Here is a 19,092-nt window from a genome sequence, read left to right as displayed (position 1 = left end):
ACTTAACGTTTTTAATGAATTTTTACTTTATAAATATTTGTAAAATGTAACAGATTCTATAAACTACAAATTTTTAAATAATCATTGAATTTATAATATGGAATTATTCCGATAAACAATAATTATTTGTCTGATAGAACAATACATTTCAAGAATATTAAAATTAAATTAAAAACTTAAATATTTTTTACCTGAGGAGTGGATCAACGTATGCTCGAAATGACCAGTTTGTTAACCAAATGATCAGAGCACTGACAATAACAATAACAGAACCCAAAGCATCGGCTAAGATGTGAAGAAATACTCCGTACATATTCATTTGAGTTTCTGAAGCTATTAAAAACAATGATGTTATATTTTAGTGATAAATCAAGATATATTTAATTTTAAAAAACTATTTATTTGTAATGTATTCAATTATAATCACTAATTTCTCATAAAATTTCAATATATTTATTTTTAACATCAATCAAGCGCAAATAAATTAAGTATAAAATTATATATTTTTCTAAATTGACAATTCGTAAAATACCTTATAACTTAATATCATTTGGGAGTCTATGTATTTCTTATATCAAGAGAAAATTTCATATACTTATGATATTTATCAAAAAAAATTAATGTTAATACTGAATATAACAATTATTTGATTAGGCCTATATCAAAGAAGCCAAGAAACTGAGTGTATTTTTATTAATGTATTGTATTTTATGCTTGACTGCTACATTATTTTATGATATGCATTATTTTCATAAATAATCCTAAAAATAAATTATAGAATAAACTGCATTTATACAGTATTAAATTACAAAATATATTAACATTTTTGAATAATTTTCAATGTTTTCATATTTAGTGAGAAATATTAGACAAACTTCTAATATGTAATATTCTATTCTAATATGTAAAAAAAAATTTACTATTGATCGTTAATCAGTAGACTATTACACATACTGTATATTATATTTGACCATGTTACATTAAGAACTGGATAATTTTAGTTGCTAAATTTTAGTGAAATGGAAAATGAAAACAATATGATATTGTACTTCTTAAATCTCACGACAATTGAATAGAACAAGAAGCTTTGAACACAATAAGATATATTTAAATATCCATTGTAAAAAAGTTAGTAATTTATTTTATGTAAGTTAATAAATTACAAATGGATATTTATACTGATTTTATTTTAATGTATTTCATATTAAATTTTAAGTTTTTCGACGCATTTTAAAAATCGGAGAAAATATAATTTAGATATTATACGAACCTAATTCTGTTTTCTTTCCACTAGGTTTTTTCTCAACTTCTACTTCGGTCATTTCTAAAGAAGTGCGATATCTCATCCTTTCTACTTTTATTTCTTCATTTAATACATCGTCATATACTGGCAAGTCTTGTTGATCTTTCTTACTAACACTATGAGCATGACCATGGTCTGCAATGAAGAAAACAGCACATTAACTTATTATTTATTTTTTATGATCGAGATAATTAAGATTTTTGCGATGTGTATCGAGAAACAATGAAATCGTCGGATGGAATTCATAATTACCGATGCTAAACTAAAATCAATTTATTAGTTTATTAAATATCTTCAAACATGTCAAAAATGAGATAAAATATAAGCCTATATTGTATATGTGAATTTACACTTAAAACCATTGATCCAAATTCAAATAACACTTGACATTTTTGTTAAATCAACGCTATTGAAGGTTATTTGTATTCATTTTAATTTGTGAATTCAAAAGCAAGGAAAATCTAGAAAAAGAATTTTAAAAATTTATCGAAAAAACGACTATTTACAGGATTTTTTCCGAAGTCCTTGCAACTAGCAACTTAATAGTAAGTGAAAGAAATTTAATAGGTTTATTATATTAGCATGTAATGACTGAATATTTGATGATTATGTGTTTTTAATAAAGTCGTTGTTTACAGATCTCATTTTGAAAATAACATTATTAAATTAATAACTCATACCTAAAAGTTAATGAGACTTAGAAAACTATATTTTGTTATAATAGAGATAAAGAATTAAATTTCTGCAACAGTTAGATAAAGAAAATGAGATTTTTAAAATTTATCACGTATTAATACTTCTTCATAAACATTACAAAACTCATAATTATAACATACATAACTTACTATACTTCTATAATCATTAAAATATCCTTTTAACAAAATAATTTACGTATTTTAAGTTATTTAATGCGCTCAGTTTATTATCAATGTTAATGTTTGTAACGTCCATTAAAACAATTAAAAAACATAATTTAATAATGTCGATGTATAATATATAAAGTAAATTTTTAAAATAGTATGTTTATTCTTAACTCTTCCAATATTTTTATTTTCTCGGCTGTTATATATCAGACGGAAAGTATAACGATCGTTTATATTTCTGGACTTGAAAACTTAAAACATAAAAATAAATAAATAAAATAAAATAATAATGTAATAAAATAAAAATAAATCCCGATATTTTTTGTATATATAGATGTTAGTGTGTGTAAGGGAAAGGCAGGATCTTGTTCATCCACTTTGAAGTTTAATAACTCCCGTGCTTTGTCGAAAATTTCTGAAATTTTGCAGGAAGGTTTGGGTTTAGGATTGATGCTATTACATTTTAGTGGTTAAAGGTCGAAGGGATGGGAGATAGAGAGGTCATGTGTCATGTCTCTAGCGAGATCGGACTTAATGACGATTTTACTCGTTATTAGCATTTACAATTTTTCTTTTTTTAAAAAATAAAACTCATATTTACCTTCAAAATTGAGCTTTTTGCCAAGCATTTTATAAATTATAGTACAAAAAGTTTTTAAATAAAATCTCTCAACCGATGGTGCCACATACATTTTAACGTTTTTGTTAGGAAAGTTACGCAACGCGTTGCTGGATTTTTTCACTATTTTGTTGCTACAGACGCGAGTAAAAGATTGTCAGTGTGGAATCTGCAATAATAGGATAATGAATTAACTTTATTCTATTGTAAGAAGAAGGTCAAGTTTCTATTAATGTAAGAATATTTTCGGAATATACTGCATAGATTACTTTGCATTTACTTAGCTTGTGCATAAGAGGCATTGATGCTATTCAATTTTGGTGGTTAAAGGTCGAGGAAGTGAGGGTCATTGTCATATCTCAAGAGGAGTCGAACTTAATGTAGATTTTACTCGCTATTAGCATTTATAACCTTTAAAAAAATAAAACTCATTTCTATTCTCAAAATTAAGTTTTTTGCTATTTTATAATAATTAATGATGTAATGACGTCACACTTAAAATTTTATTGATTAATAATATAAAAGTTGTTTTTTAAATAAAATCTCATGACAGCTGAAAAAGTTAAACAACTCGTTGTTTGATTTTTTACAAAAAAAAAAAACTGTTATCGTGCCTAATGGTCAATGAAATTTTTATTATATTGCTTGTAAATCAATAAAAGTTTTTTGTGATCAAGTTCCTGAGTCGGTGTAAACGTTCGGAATATCTCTATTCTCTGAGAAAAACGACCACAGACAGACACATATATACATATTCTGTGTTAGTTAGTATAGATTTTGGAAATAGTTTTTGTGATCCTAGCTTAACAGTTGGTATCATGAAATGCAAAAGAATCGAAACACTGTTAAATTCCTTTCATTAATTTATTTTTCATTGTTTTAAAACTATTAATATATGTTGCAATTTTCAAAATATGTAAAATATTAAATAAATGATGTATAAAAGATAAGAGATAAGAACATCGCATTTTCATATAATATTACAAATCAAAACTATAAACAAATATCCATAACTGAACCAAATAACTGACAAATTGCTTTTTACTATTTTAAATTGTATATTAAAAGTCATTATATATTTTTAATATAAACATTTATTATATAATAAGAGAAATAACTTTAAAGAACAGTGATCTTTCGACATACGCTAATTCTATTTATATGAATTCAAATAAACTCAATAAATCATGTATAGAAGACGCTATGAATAAATCTGTTGGGCTTATTATATTTTTTAAACGTATCATTTAGACAAGTGTAGACTATATCAACAAAGCATCATACACAACAGTATGCAATCATATTGATATTTAACAGTTTTTAATCTTGATATTATCAAGTTCTATAAAGTCTAAAAAAATTGAGGAAGAAAATATAGTCTTATACATATATTTAAACCAATCTTTAATGCTTCGATGCCCAAAATAAAGTATATTGAATAAATTTTGACGAAATTACATTTTATGATACAATAGAAACATAAATAAAATACGCATCCATGAATTCTGTTTGGGAAAATCTTTAGCCAGAATGTGTTTACAGTAAAACGTTGAAGAACTATAGCAATACTGAAATTTTCACAATTTTAATATTCTCAACGTCAAAAATGAATCATTCAACGACAACCATTCAACCATTAAAGACAATTCAACGATGATAAATATGAAAAAAGGAGAAGAAATATCTTCCAATTTATTCTCTACAGAAAACATTTTTTAAAATTTTTGCAATATTTTAGTAGCTATAATCTCCACGGAAATAATACGACTAGATGCTAAAAGAATTGCATCAGTTTAAAGAAGTTTGTATAGTCAAATACATTTTATAAGTTATTAAAAAAAACAAATAAAGATAATCAAACAGCATACACTAAATAAATTTTTAATATGGATAACAACAGTGTCTTTCACTAATCAAGATTATCTTAGTGATTTTTTAGATTAATGTTTTCTTTTTTCTTTTCTTTTCTTTTTTTTTTGTAAATGTTTGAATAAATTACTTTTTATAAATGAAACAAAATCGTAATCTAAAATTTTTATATGTATTTTTTGTTTTAATATATCGCAGGATATTTTTCAAAAAATAAAAATTTTTAAAGTTTAAACGTGTTTTATAATTAAATGAAAATCAAAATTTGATTTAACAAAATATATCTCGTATTAAGTTACTTCTTTCTTTCTTGCTTGCTTGAAGTGGTTTTATATGGAGTTTATGGCTGTTAAGCACTGTACTCCGAAGAACCTGTGGTTGGTCGCCAGGCGACCGAAAAGCCGGCCTTAGAGAATAGCCAATGCGCACGCGGGGAAAGTATGCCTTCCGGGAGGAATTTTTAAGGGAAACTGGCCCCTATTCAGGCGTCATTGACGTAGAGAAAACCCGGAAAACTCCACGCTGCCAGCCCGTCCGAGCGCGGTGCGAACCCGAACTTCCAGTGTTCAGGGTCTAGTCCACTCAAGTACGGGGACGAAGACAGCTCGGCCATTGATGGGCCTAAGTTACTTCATTTATGCAAATTCGATTAAAGCAAAAATTTTCTAGAATTAATAGTTTGTGCAAATCGAGAGATCACTGTAAATTCTAACTAGATCGTTTAATATTAAAAATAGTAAATAAGAATATTACCGCGAAATAACAATAATCCAACCAAGTTGACCAGAAGACCAAAGGAACCGACGTAAAGAATGAGAACAGGTTCAGATATTAGCTCGGGATCGGCAAATCTTTTCAGCGCTTCCACAAAAATAGAGAAACACAAAGCCAGAAGAAAAACTGCATTGACTAAAGCACCCAATATTTCGGCCCGAGCCCATCCAAACGTATTTTTTGTCCATCTTCTTGGAGCCATCTGTAAAGTGAATGTCATTTTTAAAAATAAAGTAATTTTTATCAAGACAATTTTATTAATTTTTTAAAACTTCGAGATAAACATAAAGGCATCTAAAACATTTAGTGATTTAGAAACATTCCCCTCATACTCCAGAGATAATGAACTAGTCACAGTACTTCATTATTTATTGAGCCATTCTTTTAAATTGTCCAAGAATTGTACAGTACACTTATGGCAAATGATGATATTATTGCATTCTTATTACTTTTATAATCAATATAATCAGTACGATGATTACAGATTACGGATTTCAGGCAAATATTAAATTGCCTGGAAGCCATAATCTTTGAAGAGAGAATATCACTGTACAATGTGCTATCACTACATAAAATATGATACAAAGATATTTTAATATCATTTTAATTGAATGTCTGCAACCAACATTTCATCCTGCTAAATTCAAATCCAACATTCGGTATCCATCTGAGTTCGCTTGATCTTACACTATGAAACTTGCAAAGGAATGTGGGGCAAGAGTACGTGGAGTTTAGATTCTGCATTAATACAAGTACACACACTCAAATTATCAGTATTTTTAAACTATAACTATATAAAATAATACTATACATGTTTAGCTTTTATGGGTGTTTTATTTATCTAATTAGAATATAAGACATACACAAAAATAGTGTTTATCTTTCTTATGCATACTCTTGCCCCAATAGTGAGGCAAAGTATGCACAAGAAAGATATACACTGAGTACTTATGTAATTGTGCCAATATATCTTACATTTTTATATTAAAGATCACAACAAATTTTCCTGATTCTTTACAGCCACATGTGCACCATTCTTTATATACTTTATCTATTCTTCTGATAGGGTTCTTCGTATTTTACATTGTCAATAGGACTTTGTTAACACAATTTTTGCCTTTTTCAGAGATTACTTTTAGTAATTTGCTTATTCTAGTTCCATTCATGTTAAATATTTTTGTGGGACAAAATTTTATGTTATCGTATAGTTCTTGCAGCATATTGTAAAATTTTGCAACGTTCAGGCGATTGAAATCCATTGCTCGAGCAACATTTGTAGCTTCAGATAAGCGAAGAGATAAAAATGGTCTCTAGTCCTTATCTGCACTTTTAAGGAAATAATAAGCACACTCTCTTTCAGCTAACTGAACTTCATGATTGAATGGATGCTTCAGTTTATTCTTTCTGCCAGTTGGTAAGCTGTGACATAGGTGTTACATTCCATTGTGCCATAGAACATTTTGTCCATTATTGTGTGTAGTATTGAGAGTTGCTCTTGGTTAAAAATTTAGAATGCAGTTAGGATCCTGTAATTAATTACAAATAAGTAAATGAGCCAAATAGAGATATATTTCCATATTTCTTTGTAAGTCATATTTCCATTTAAATTGAATTTGCTGATCTTAAATAAGTGAGATAGTTAGGTTTAACTAACCAAGCTAGTTAAGCCAATTTTTCTTTATTAATCTTACTAAACAGTAATTTGTGAGGCAAAAATATGAATCCCAATACTCTTGTCCACAGGGTACTTTTCATGTTACACTGGATAAGTAAATGCAGCGTCGTAACTAGTCTTTTATGTGCCCGGTGCGAGCTTCTGTAACTACCCCAAAACTATAATATAAAACTTGGTTCAGGTCATTTCTGCGCCCCTCGGGGTCTGCGCCCTGTGCCTGGGCACCGCTGGCACCGCCCTAGTTACGGCACTGAGTAAATGGCATAGTGTTTGCAGCGGAAAACGAGTGGCATTTGTAACAATCGAAAGAACGACATGTTTTATTTAAATTCATATTTAAGGCAGAATCTTGAATTCTAAACATAGGAAAATACTAGAAGATCAGGGCATAGAAAAAAAACTCTTCCCATAACAAACAAACCTTAATCTTGACGACAGTAAAATCGCGTTCAGTAGATGTCCATCATCAGCTTTATCAAGTGATACGTTTAATGTTGCTAACATGTAAAACAAGACAAAAAACTTCAGTTCACATCCTTGCTCCACATTCCCTTAATTTTGAGAAGTGTTGGAAGTCTTTAACCTGTCAACATCTGTATTCTTATTACTTAAAGATTATGAATTGAGATTACATAACAGGCATATTTAAAATGTTATCGTCAACTTTATTTAAATAAAATATCCCAGAAATTAAATTAAGTTGTTCTCTTAATTTGTTCTTAATTAACATGTTATTTTTAAATGTGTTGTCTGTATATTTCGACATGAAAACATGGATTCACTTAATTAGAAAAATATTACAGCTTTTTGAACTTTTCACAATGAAATCAATAAATTTTAACGTCATATTTCGTAAATATACTGATTTTGTAAAATTAATTTTATAATTATAAATTGAAAAATACTTGCCTTCACAGAGATGAAAGCTACTATCAAGGCAATAAGATCTGAAAGCATATGAAACGAATCGGCCACTAAAGCCATAGAATTTGTTGCATAGCCCACCACCAGTTCTACGACGAAATAACTTCCAGTAAGAAAAGTCATACTTATCAGCCTGCATTGTTTACCCGTGTAACGGCCCATTTTCGAGCCGTTTTACCTGAAAAAGTATAAAATAATTCTTTGTAATAGTGAAATATTCGATTATTTTCATCGTGAGATATTTTATCATAACTATTATTTATTATTTAATATTAAATGAATAATATTTTATTTGACATATAATATTCATTACAAATTTTATGTCGATCGTTCAAATTTTTTCGATAGGTTTAATTACAGCAAAACTTAATCCTAATTCTATACAACGTTAATTTGTTTCTTCACTTTTGATGTTACAATACGTATACATACAATGATGCGGCTAATTTTTATATGATAATTGCACAATTTATTCATAACAATTTAATATAGTATTAATTCAATCGCAATTTAATCCAAAACATCCAGCAACGAGTTGTTTAACTTTAACGGTAACATTTAGCAGCGCCATCTGTTATCATATTTTATTAAAAACTTATTGTATTTTAATTATATTTTAAACTATTATAAAATGGCAAAAAGTTTAATTTTGAGGGTAGAGATGGGTTTAATAAAAAAAATTCTAAATGCTAATAATAAGTAAAATCATCATTAAGTCTGACTCTAAAATCATCACTGGAGATAAACACGATCCCCTCGATCTTTTACCATCACAATTTAAAAGTATCAATCCTCGAATACCCAAACCTCCCTGAAAAATTTCAGAAATTTTCGACAAAAAGCATAGGAGTAACAAAATTGTGCTCCCCCCACGCACACACATATACATACTGTACTAACATTCATATATACAGAAAAAACTCGATTTTTTTTGCATTTCTCGACGTTTCGAGATCTTCTGAGTCCAAAAATTTAAAAATCTTGGGAAAGTCATATTTTGACCGATCACCATACTTTCCTTCTGTTGTATATAACAGCCAGGAAAGTAAAATTAACTAATTGCTGTTCAAAAAATTATCTTTGCATAAAATTCGTTTTGACTTTATTTTAATTTAGTTTTTCTTAATTTGAAAACGTGTTCTCTGACTGTTTCATTTTCTCTCTGTCTCTCTCTCATTCAGTAAGTTTGCATTTTCCTACATTTCTTACTTTCATTCTTCTAAACTTACTAGCATTACTCATGGAATAAAATATTTTGCTTAAATTTTCTACATTTAATTTGATTTATATTATGTGGACAATCATTTATATTATTTCATAAAAATCGTAGATTCTATTTATATTGGACAACAATGCAGACAACGACGGCAGTTGCCTACAAAAAAGTCATGTCGTGAATATGTATGTCACTTTTGTTGTTGTCGAATTAGCTCGTTATATTTAGATATATATATATATATATATATATCTAAATATAACGAGCTAATGATATATATATATATATATATATATATATATATATATATATCATTAGCTCGTTATATTATAATATAAAATTATCATTATCATATAAAAATTAGCCGCATCATATATATATATCATATATATATGATATATATATATATATATATATATATATATATATCATATACCAAACTTGAACAGTACAATGTTCATTTGGTTTTACTGACAAATAAATTTGGCGAAAATGTGGCACTATAATGCTTTTGTGCATTGCATTATCCCAGTGGTTCTCAATCCGTGGTCGTAGAACACAGGTGCTCCTAAAGCCACTTCAAGTGGCTTTCCTCGAAAAAACAAATATACGATTAAAAATTGTTGCAAAAGAAAAATCAATACAATGTAAAATAATTTTTGTATGGGAATGTAATTAGCAAACGCCAATGTCGTCACCTATTAGACTGAGTGCGCTTGATTTCAAAAAGGCTTTGCCATCTCTGCTTTAAAGCTGATGTATTGTAACTGCTCCGCGGAAAAAATGTCAAACTTTAGTGTTTCGCGGAAAACAATTTGAAAGTTTAGTGTTCCCCGACTTCAAAAAGATTGAGAACCACTGCATTAGTCTATACTTCTAGTGATATGTTACAACACGGGTGCAACAAAACCCTAAGAGGCCGCTAAAACGTTGCAAATATAATAAATTTATTTAAATATTTTATACATTTTTTGCTCTTAAATAAATGTAGGAATATACCTTTAAAATATTATGTGGGAGCTTGTTGTATACATAACTTATTTACATATGATAGAATATTGTTTAATATACAGGATTATTCATAAGTTTCTCCGGGATTTCAGCACTCGTTAGTGTAATAACCAAAGCAGACACAGCAGAACGGCTCATATCAATAAGTAGAGAATCTCTCCAACTTTCCGCTATACCTTACAGGTACTTTATATGTCTACCTGTAGAGACGCAAAAAACATTCTTTATTCAAGTTCCTGCCACACACGTCCCAACTTCTCACCGTCAATATCATCGACTGCATGGATGATTCTTTCTTGCAACTATGCTAAATCTCTTGTCATAGGGGACAAGTACACATGATCCGAGGTAACCCCCATTAGGAAATAATCACAAGCAGTTAGATCAGATGACCGTGGATGCCACGGAAGAAAACGAGAGTCATTATGAGAAGCACGTCCAATTCAAGGACCAGAAAGTTCAGCATTAAGGTGATGACGGATATTTGAATGAAAGTGTGACGGATCTCCACCTTGTTGGAAAACGAAGTACTGTATTTGCTATTGTTATCTCATTGTGACATTAGCCACTGTTGCAGAATGCCAAGATATGCGATACAGTAACAGTTTCTCCGTAAAGAAAAATGGACTGTAGACGGCGAAATCTGAAGTCCACGTTTTGATGGTTGTTATGAATGTAAACTTGGAGAGTTTCACTACTTATTGATATGAACGTTCTGCAGTATGTGCTTTGATTATTATGTTATCGAGCTCCGAAACCCCGAAGTGAGTTATGAATAACCCTATACAATATATATACATACATACATATACGTAGTATATAATATAATATGTATAATATATATAATATTGAAGGAAGTTGATGGAAAAAATTTTTTCTTAAAAGAGTCAAAATACATGAGAAAAATGTGGAACCCTGTGGTACAAGATAGTTAATTATTTAAACGTTGGAATAACAAAATCTGTTTTCAATTGAGTATATTTACAAATTTAAATCGACAAGTAGATTAAAAATCTGTAAAAGAAATCTTATAAAACTTACAGTATTTCAATGAAAAAGTAACAAGTATCGTAAAAACGACTGTATTGTAATGATGCAATTCGTTATTTCAATCAATTAGACTATTATACTTTCATATTCTAAACGGATAGTAATTATTGATTACAAATACAATAATTACTATTAATCACATCATACAATTTGTTTCGCTTCATATTCTGAATAATATACAGTATAGCCTATTAAAGGCTTATATTAAGTTTTAAAAATTAAGACTCTACTAGTTTTTAAAATATCGTGTTACCTATAAATTTATTGTAATTATAAAATCATTTTAATATTTACCTTATTTACTCGGGTATAAGACGATCTCGCGTAAAGGACGAGGTGTGAGTTTAGAGATCAAAATAAAGAAAATTAGATTTATTAATTCAATTCTAATTTTATTTCGTTTAATCACAAATAAGATATTATCAAATGCACCATATTCGCTTTAATACGTGATAAATGGAATACAAAACCAAAACATTATAAGGAGCATGACCGGAAAGAATTTATTTTTAATAATTCAGAATGTGCTAATATTCATTAAAAATAACAATTTAATTTATATAAAATAACTATATTTATTGTCATTGCTAAGTAATCTGCATTTCATTAATGTTGTTATAAATAACTAGAAACATTTTCTGCAAACGAATGAGATGCAATGCGGATTTCAATCAATGGACTAGGATTAAACCAATAAACAAAAGAAAGTGTGTCATAATTTGTTTACTGTAGATGCCAACTTACGATAAATAGCCTGTAGACCTATAAAGGATAAAGTATACGATAAATAGACTGTAGATCTATATGACAGTATGAAGTATACACGGTTCTACGAAATTATTGCAAAACGCAAATAATCCTTCGCTTGCGCGTATAGGATGACCTAGGTTTTTGAAGCAGTGAAAAATGAATAAAAACCTCGTCTTATATGCGAGTAAATACAGTATACGCTATTTTAATTATAATACGCTTTTAATACGTTAATCCTCATAAGCCCGTGAAAGTAATAAATGAATAAAATTTAATATATTTAATGAAAGTAACTTTAAAATACATAAATAGATATTAATTAATGATGAGTTTATACTTTTATAAGTATTAATACTTTGTGAGATTGATTTTATAATACATTGCAAAATCGATTTCATATTATTGTATTGCAAATATTGCAATACAGTATCTTTCTTTCTATCGGAATTATGAAGCATGTACTGTACTGTACAATAAGCGCGTTTTGGCATTTGATCGTTGAGGTTACGGTAAAGTCAGTTTGAAGAAAACTCTTTTTCGCTATAAACACAAATGCAATCTTACAAACAGATTCCGAGAATTATTGAGACAATGGCTGCGTTCAGCAGATTCAACAGTTCCGGAGCTGTTAAGTATTTTTTTTGCCGAACGCCCTCTACAATAGCGCTCTTTCGGAACACGTTTGGTGTTTTGACATTACATTTGATAGTGTCTTTCATTTACGCTGTCTAAAACTGACCAATGAAGCTTTTTGTTCCATTGCTGAACAACGAGTGTTGAACTTATTGTTCAGCAGTTCCCGGTTGCTACGTAACAGCTACCGATTTGCTCAGTTACAACTGTTGAGTCTACTGAACGCAGCCATTTACTTCACTTTTCAGACCGCTCCAACGAGAGTGGTTCTGTGAGTGACTTTATAAATAGCATGGTCGAAATAGGAAATTTCGATCATATGTTGGAGAATCGGGACATCTGGAACTAAAAAGTCACGTATAATTTTTATAACTGTTTACATGATTTGTAGTGTCATAGATGTCTTATAAAATAAATTAAGAATATCGTACTTATTGACAATTTCATAAAACGTAATTCCAAATTTGTATATGGTATTTAAATTTGTAAATTTCAATACTAAAATTTCCTTAATTCATTAAATAATAAGAATTTTGCACTTAACTTTTTCGTACATTTTCTAATAAATCATCTACCAAACTCTTATATTTGCGCATGCTCAGATTACATTTACCGTATCGTCTGCTAATTTTAAAATTATATTTGCAAATTTTCCATATTACATTTACTTTGTTAATAATTATAAAAAAATTATTTCTTGCTTGAAATGATAATTATCAGGTTCCTTTTATTAATAGACAATTTAAATAAAATATTTCCTAATCGTAACGAGAGTACATTGAAGTTTCATTTATTCGTCAATAGACGGCAGTAATACTTTTTGCATCTGCTTAAGTATAAAAGTACATACTTTTCAAAATTCTATATTATTATTCATATTTCAATTTATATCGTAATATTAAGTTTTTATTTAGAGGTAAGTAATGAATATTACGGTATTATATTTTCATAATTTATTTTAAATTCCATATATTAAAATACTGAAATCACTTAAGAAGGTTTATGCTGGTGTTTATAATACAACAAAAAGATAATGATTTAATTCCCTAATAAATTACTTAATAAAATGACTATCGTACTACGTTTGTCATTCATCCAGGATTTCCCATCGTTTATACAAAAATGACTTAATGAAATCCTGGATGAGATTGGCTTTTTATTTTTGTCAATGAATAGTTACTGTTTCAGCATATATACAGTACATTTAATTTATATTGACACAGCAGTCCTTGCTCTTGAAAGTCAAAATAAGCTGGCACACGCAGTGGTGTAACTTCAAGTTAATGGGTCCGTAGGCAAAATACAGATTTTTGAATTCTACGTTTAAAAACTCCCCAATTTGTGAGTAGTACTTGTTTTGCGGCTCTAATCTGCTACCGAGCCAATAGTCCTACCTAGTTTTCCATGTAACCCACTACGAAGAGGCTCTAAAATTAGACAGGTTTGATTTATGCTGCCTCCCCATAGTCCTATAAGATACGGACCAAGCATTTGTAAACAAAATCATTGTCATTCGGATATCTACTATACCGGAAAAAGTGCGTTCACTTCCTATTAGAATGTATTCGAAGTAAACATCGAAAGTTAACAATTATTGTTTGAAATACTGTAGTTAACAATTTTATATTAAGTAAGGATCATATTGATAATTAGGCTGCAATTTTAAAAAATTGTACACCTATAAATTCCCACTATCGTCTGTCTGTCATTCCTTGATCTCAACAACAGAGTTAGATATATGAAAGTTGAGACAAGATATAGAAAGCTTAAGGCGGGAAGCCCCGACTAACTATGTACAAACTTCCGGTTTAGACTGAAAGTCACGTTATTTCATTTCAAAAATTTTCTCTTGAACAGATTTAGATGACTTGCATGACTGTATTGTTAACAGGTAAGGTATGATATATAGGGGCAACACACTACTAAAATAATGTTGAGAGCATTGTGCAACCCAGCATTGCAACGATGTCATAATAAATAATAACTCGTTGTATATTATGGATACATTTTACATAGTTCTGTAATGCGTAAAATTTTACATTTGAATCAAACTTATAAAGCTAAACTTATAGTCCGAAATTTATAAAATGTTCTATAAGGTACTATTGTAAGCTTTTACGTTCGATTCAACATCTATTAAATTTTCATGTAATTGGAAATTTATTTCTCTCACGTTCTTGTTTTCTCTACTTTTTAACATTAAGAAAAACTGACGTGAACTAAATGAGGTATAATTTTCGCCTTTAATCAGTTCTATATACTTCTATATATATATATATACTTCATAACCATGTCATTTACAGTTAGATTAAAATTAATTTCACTGTAAATGACATGGTTACGAAGTCAGCACAGTATCTATAAATAGTGCATGTAAAGAATTTTTGTCACTTAATACACTTTTAATAATCAATAAATTAATACAAATAAATTTATAATTATTTTTGTCATCCATTATGATAAATTTATTAGCAAGTTGCGTATGTTAAAGTTTTTAGAACCTTAATATGTTCAATATAACTTATCGTTTCACATAATATTATCATCTACTGCTTTTAATAAAAATATGTAGTATTGACAAGAAAGTAACAATCTTTTGTCTTAGGAAACAGAAGTTTCTAATGATAACAAATTGTACAGATTTTAACTATAGGCGATTTTGGTCCGTCCGAACAAATTAACTATCATATAACTTGTGAAGAAAAATCCGCGAGTTTTTAAGAATTTCGCCCATGAGAAATCGATAAAATATTTAATTTATAGAGATTTATTTGTGCAAATTCTCTGATTACAACTGTTAGAGGAAAGCGTCTGTATCATTTTAAATATTAATTTATTTTAAAACTATAATAATGTTGCATATGCTTCACTGTTTAAATAAACCGAATGTTTTCTCACCCTATTATTCATAGCGCATGTTCAGCCGGATGTTTCTTAGAAACACAGGTCTGTACGTGAGTTTAAGACTTTAAACGAGTAAATGCTTTATGCTTACGTTAAAGCAGTAAATTAAAATCTTTCCTTAAAATTTTATATTACAGTACTATATTAATCGAAAAAAAATCCAGTCAGGTGGGTCAAAGCGCAATGGGCCCGGAGGCAAGTGCCTCCTCCTCTGCTTCCCCTGTAGTTAGGCCCCTGAGCGCACACAAGAGCATGCTCTTATAAGCTAAGCAGGACATGTTTCAATAACGCGAAAACAAGCGATTTTCAACATATAAAAGTATGCGCGAAAATACCGTACGATATTCTTGAAGATGTTCCATGGACAATTTTGTGTCCGGAAATTTTTTGCTTAATATATGTTTGAATATTATTTCTTGAAATAATTTCTTATACAGTCGAACCTCCGATAAACAGCGTGTATTTTTTAGGAACTTTGTATTTTTTTTTAAACAAAAATACAAAATAACTCCCAAATAGTAACCGTCTTTAATATATGATTTTTCTTCCTTTGCATAAAAATGCCTCTTTGAATTAAAAATCACAATTACTAATAATAGCGTATTATTATCAATAGTATAATTTTACATTTGTGACTGATAATGCATTTCAATTAAAATTAGTATTGTTTCTTCGGTCTATAGATTTTCCATTATGAATTAAAATCCATTTTACAAAAGAAAAGCGAAAGACAAATATAAGACAAAATAATAAAGCTTATTCAGTAAAAAAAATAATGTTAAAAACAAATATTAAGTTTCAATTATACAAGTTTTTCCTGATGAATTTCATCTTCAGACTTTAAATAGTTTTCTGAAGGCTTGTGCTGAATTGCATCAACATGTAAATGTTAAAAATATCATTATAGCTCTTATTGATAGGTTAGCTGTTTTTGCCACACGTGAAGATGGCAGTGGAATACCTCAAGAAATTAAATTGTTTGATATATTTTCTGAACAAGTAGCACAAATAATTCAGTCTCGTCAAGACATGCCACCTGAAGATACAGTTTCTCTTCAAGTATCTCTTGTTAATTTAGCATTAAAATGCTATCCGGATAGGGTTGATTATGTTGATAAAGTTCTTCAAACAACAGCTGAAATATTTACAAAAATTGGAATGGAAAGAGTGGATTATAATACATCAGTAGCAAAAGAATTGCTAAGGTTACTGAAAATTCCTGTACAGAATTATAGCAATTTATTGACCGTATTAAAATTAGAACATTTTGGAGAACTATTGGATTTCTGTGATTACCATAGTCGCAAAACAATGTCTACATTTTTAGTCAATAATGCTTTAGAAAATGAAACACTGATACCAATGCAAGAACAGGTAGATCAAGTTCTGCTGCTATTAGCTCCATTAATACAGGATCAGCCTGATCAACCTCCTGATGACAATGATCCAGATGATTTTGCTGAAGAACAAGGTTTAATGGGTCGTTTTATCCATTTAATGCAAGCAGAAACAGCTGATCAGCAGTATCTGATTTTAAATACAGCAAGAAAGCATTTTGGTAATGGAGGAAACCAAAGAATAAAGTATACGTTACCACCTTTGGTATTCCAAGAATATAAACTTGCATTTTGATATAAAGAAATTAATGAAGAGGATGATAAATGGGAGAAAAAATGTCAGAAAATTTTCCAGTTTTGTCATCAGACTATTACTGCATTGATTAAAGCTGAGATGGCAGAACTTCCTCTTCGGCTTTTCCTTCAGGGAGCATTAGCTGCTGGGCAGATTGGATTTGAGAATCATGAAACAATCGCTTATGAATTTGTATCAGTATCTCAGGCATTTTCTCTATATGAAGATGAAATATCTGATAGCAAAGCACAATTGGCAGCAATTACACTTATTATTGCTACAGTAGAGCAAATGCTGTGTTTCAGTGAAGAGAATCATGAACCTCTTAGGACTCAATGTGCTTTAGCAGCTTCAAAATTATTGAAAAAACCCGATCAATGTCGAGGTGTGAGTGTTTGTTCACACTTGTTTTGGTCTGGTAAAAGTCAGGCAACTAAAGGAGAGGAGATGCACGATGGTAAGAGAGTGATGGAATGTTTAAAGAAAGGTTTGCGTATTGCAAGCCAGTGCATGGATTCCAGTGTTCAAGTGCAACTATTTGTTGAAGTTTTAAATCATTATGTGTACTTTTTTGAAAAAGGAAATGATCAGGTAACAGTGCAAGTCCTTAATCAACTTATTGCAAAGATACATGAACAGCTTCCTGGATTAGAATCAAATGAAGAAACAGACCAAATCAATAAGCATTTCCAAAACACACTGGAACATTTACGAAATCGTATGGATGCACCAGAAAATGATGGACCATCATATACTGGATTAGTATTATAAAACTTTATTTATAATTTAAGAATTCTTGTTGATTTGGAAGATTTGAAAGAGAAATTGAAAGAATTAATTTTGGCAAGCTTTTTAATTGGAATTTGTTTTTTTTTATACATATAATTTACACTGAAATTGTACAAAATATATTTAACATTAATAATGTATAAGAAAATAACAAAGGATAATGTTATGTATGATACTTTGTATTCTCATTGAAAAAGAATTAAGGCTTAGTTTGTACAGTAAAACTATTGTTTTTTTTATTTAATTTAGTCTTATATCATTAAATCAAGAATATGGAATAAGTGCACTAAGATTCTTGAAGCAAATGAACAATGGTATTTTGCAGAAACAATTTTAAAAATATTTTCAGATGATCATTTCTGAAAATAAATTGTTGGAGATTGTATAAATTTCAATATGATTATTGTAATTGGCTGATAAATAAACTGCTTGTCTATATTTAAAAAAAAAAAAAAAAAAAAAAAAAATATTAAGTTTCAATTTAAAATATAAAATTATTCATTTTGTAAATTTTTTTTTTTATTTAAATTATAAACGGTGTTATTTGTATCGTTTTAGGATGCATAGAAATTAAAAATTAAAAATATGATCAAAAACAAGAAATATTCATTAAATAATTCAGCGTGTGTGCATTGAATCCCATGTACATTCAAAGAAAAATAAAAATACTTTAACTTCTACCTGAAAACAATAATGTTTCAATTTATTAAAAATGTTTTAATCAATTAAATAAGTTTATCGTTAAATATTTTTCTCTCTCTTTAAGGAAACAGTTCGTTATTTTGTATTTGACACGATATATGAAGTCAGGTGATTAAATGCTATAGGTGATTAAATGGTATAATTCGACATTTATTAAGTGTACAGAACGTTCAGTTAACAGTAATATAAAAAAATAAATGCGGAATAATTATTTTAAAAAATTTAATTAGAAAAGTATTTAAAATATATTCTGAAATTGACTCATTTCTTTACTATGCAATGAAAACTAACTTAGCTGATTTAAAATCGACAAATGAAACAGGAATTTTCTCTTTATTATATAAATGTCTTATTTTTTAAACTTTATTTTTAATTATA

The 19,092-nt window shown here is 28.8% G+C and overlaps 1 protein-coding gene and 2 pseudogenes across 2 annotated transcripts in view; 2 read left to right on the top strand and 1 right to left on the bottom strand.

The window, feature by feature from the left end:
• The window catches only part of LOC136977969 (proton-coupled zinc antiporter SLC30A1-like), a 38,654-nt gene that overhangs the window by 13,769 nt on the left and 5,793 nt on the right, over positions 1 to 19,092 (bottom strand). For both annotated transcript variants that reach the window (XM_067273586.1, XM_067273585.1), the window contains exons 2-5: positions 8,013 to 8,205; positions 5,408 to 5,630; positions 1,271 to 1,438; positions 192 to 333 (exon numbers count right to left, since the gene is read on the bottom strand). In XM_067273586.1, the coding sequence (XP_067129687.1) occupies positions 192 to 333; positions 1,271 to 1,438; positions 5,408 to 5,630; positions 8,013 to 8,189 (710 nt within the window). In that variant the 5' untranslated portion in view covers positions 8,190 to 8,205. The remainder of the gene's footprint in view (positions 1 to 191; positions 334 to 1,270; positions 1,439 to 5,407; positions 5,631 to 8,012; positions 8,206 to 19,092) is intronic.
• Positions 14,551 to 17,223, top strand: LOC136977958 (vacuolar protein sorting-associated protein 35 pseudogene; annotated as a pseudogene).
• On the top strand, positions 17,323 to 17,994 carry LOC136978037 (vacuolar protein sorting-associated protein 35 pseudogene; annotated as a pseudogene).

The sequence above is a fragment of the Centruroides vittatus genome, unplaced genomic scaffold (assembly GCF_030686945.1).
Source record: "Centruroides vittatus isolate TY-2023 unplaced genomic scaffold, ASM3068694v2 contig_484, whole genome shotgun sequence".
Taxonomy (NCBI): domain Eukaryota; kingdom Metazoa; phylum Arthropoda; class Arachnida; order Scorpiones; family Buthidae; genus Centruroides; species Centruroides vittatus.
Note: the sequence above shows the minus strand (reverse complement) of the source record. Positions and strands in the feature narration are given on the sequence as shown.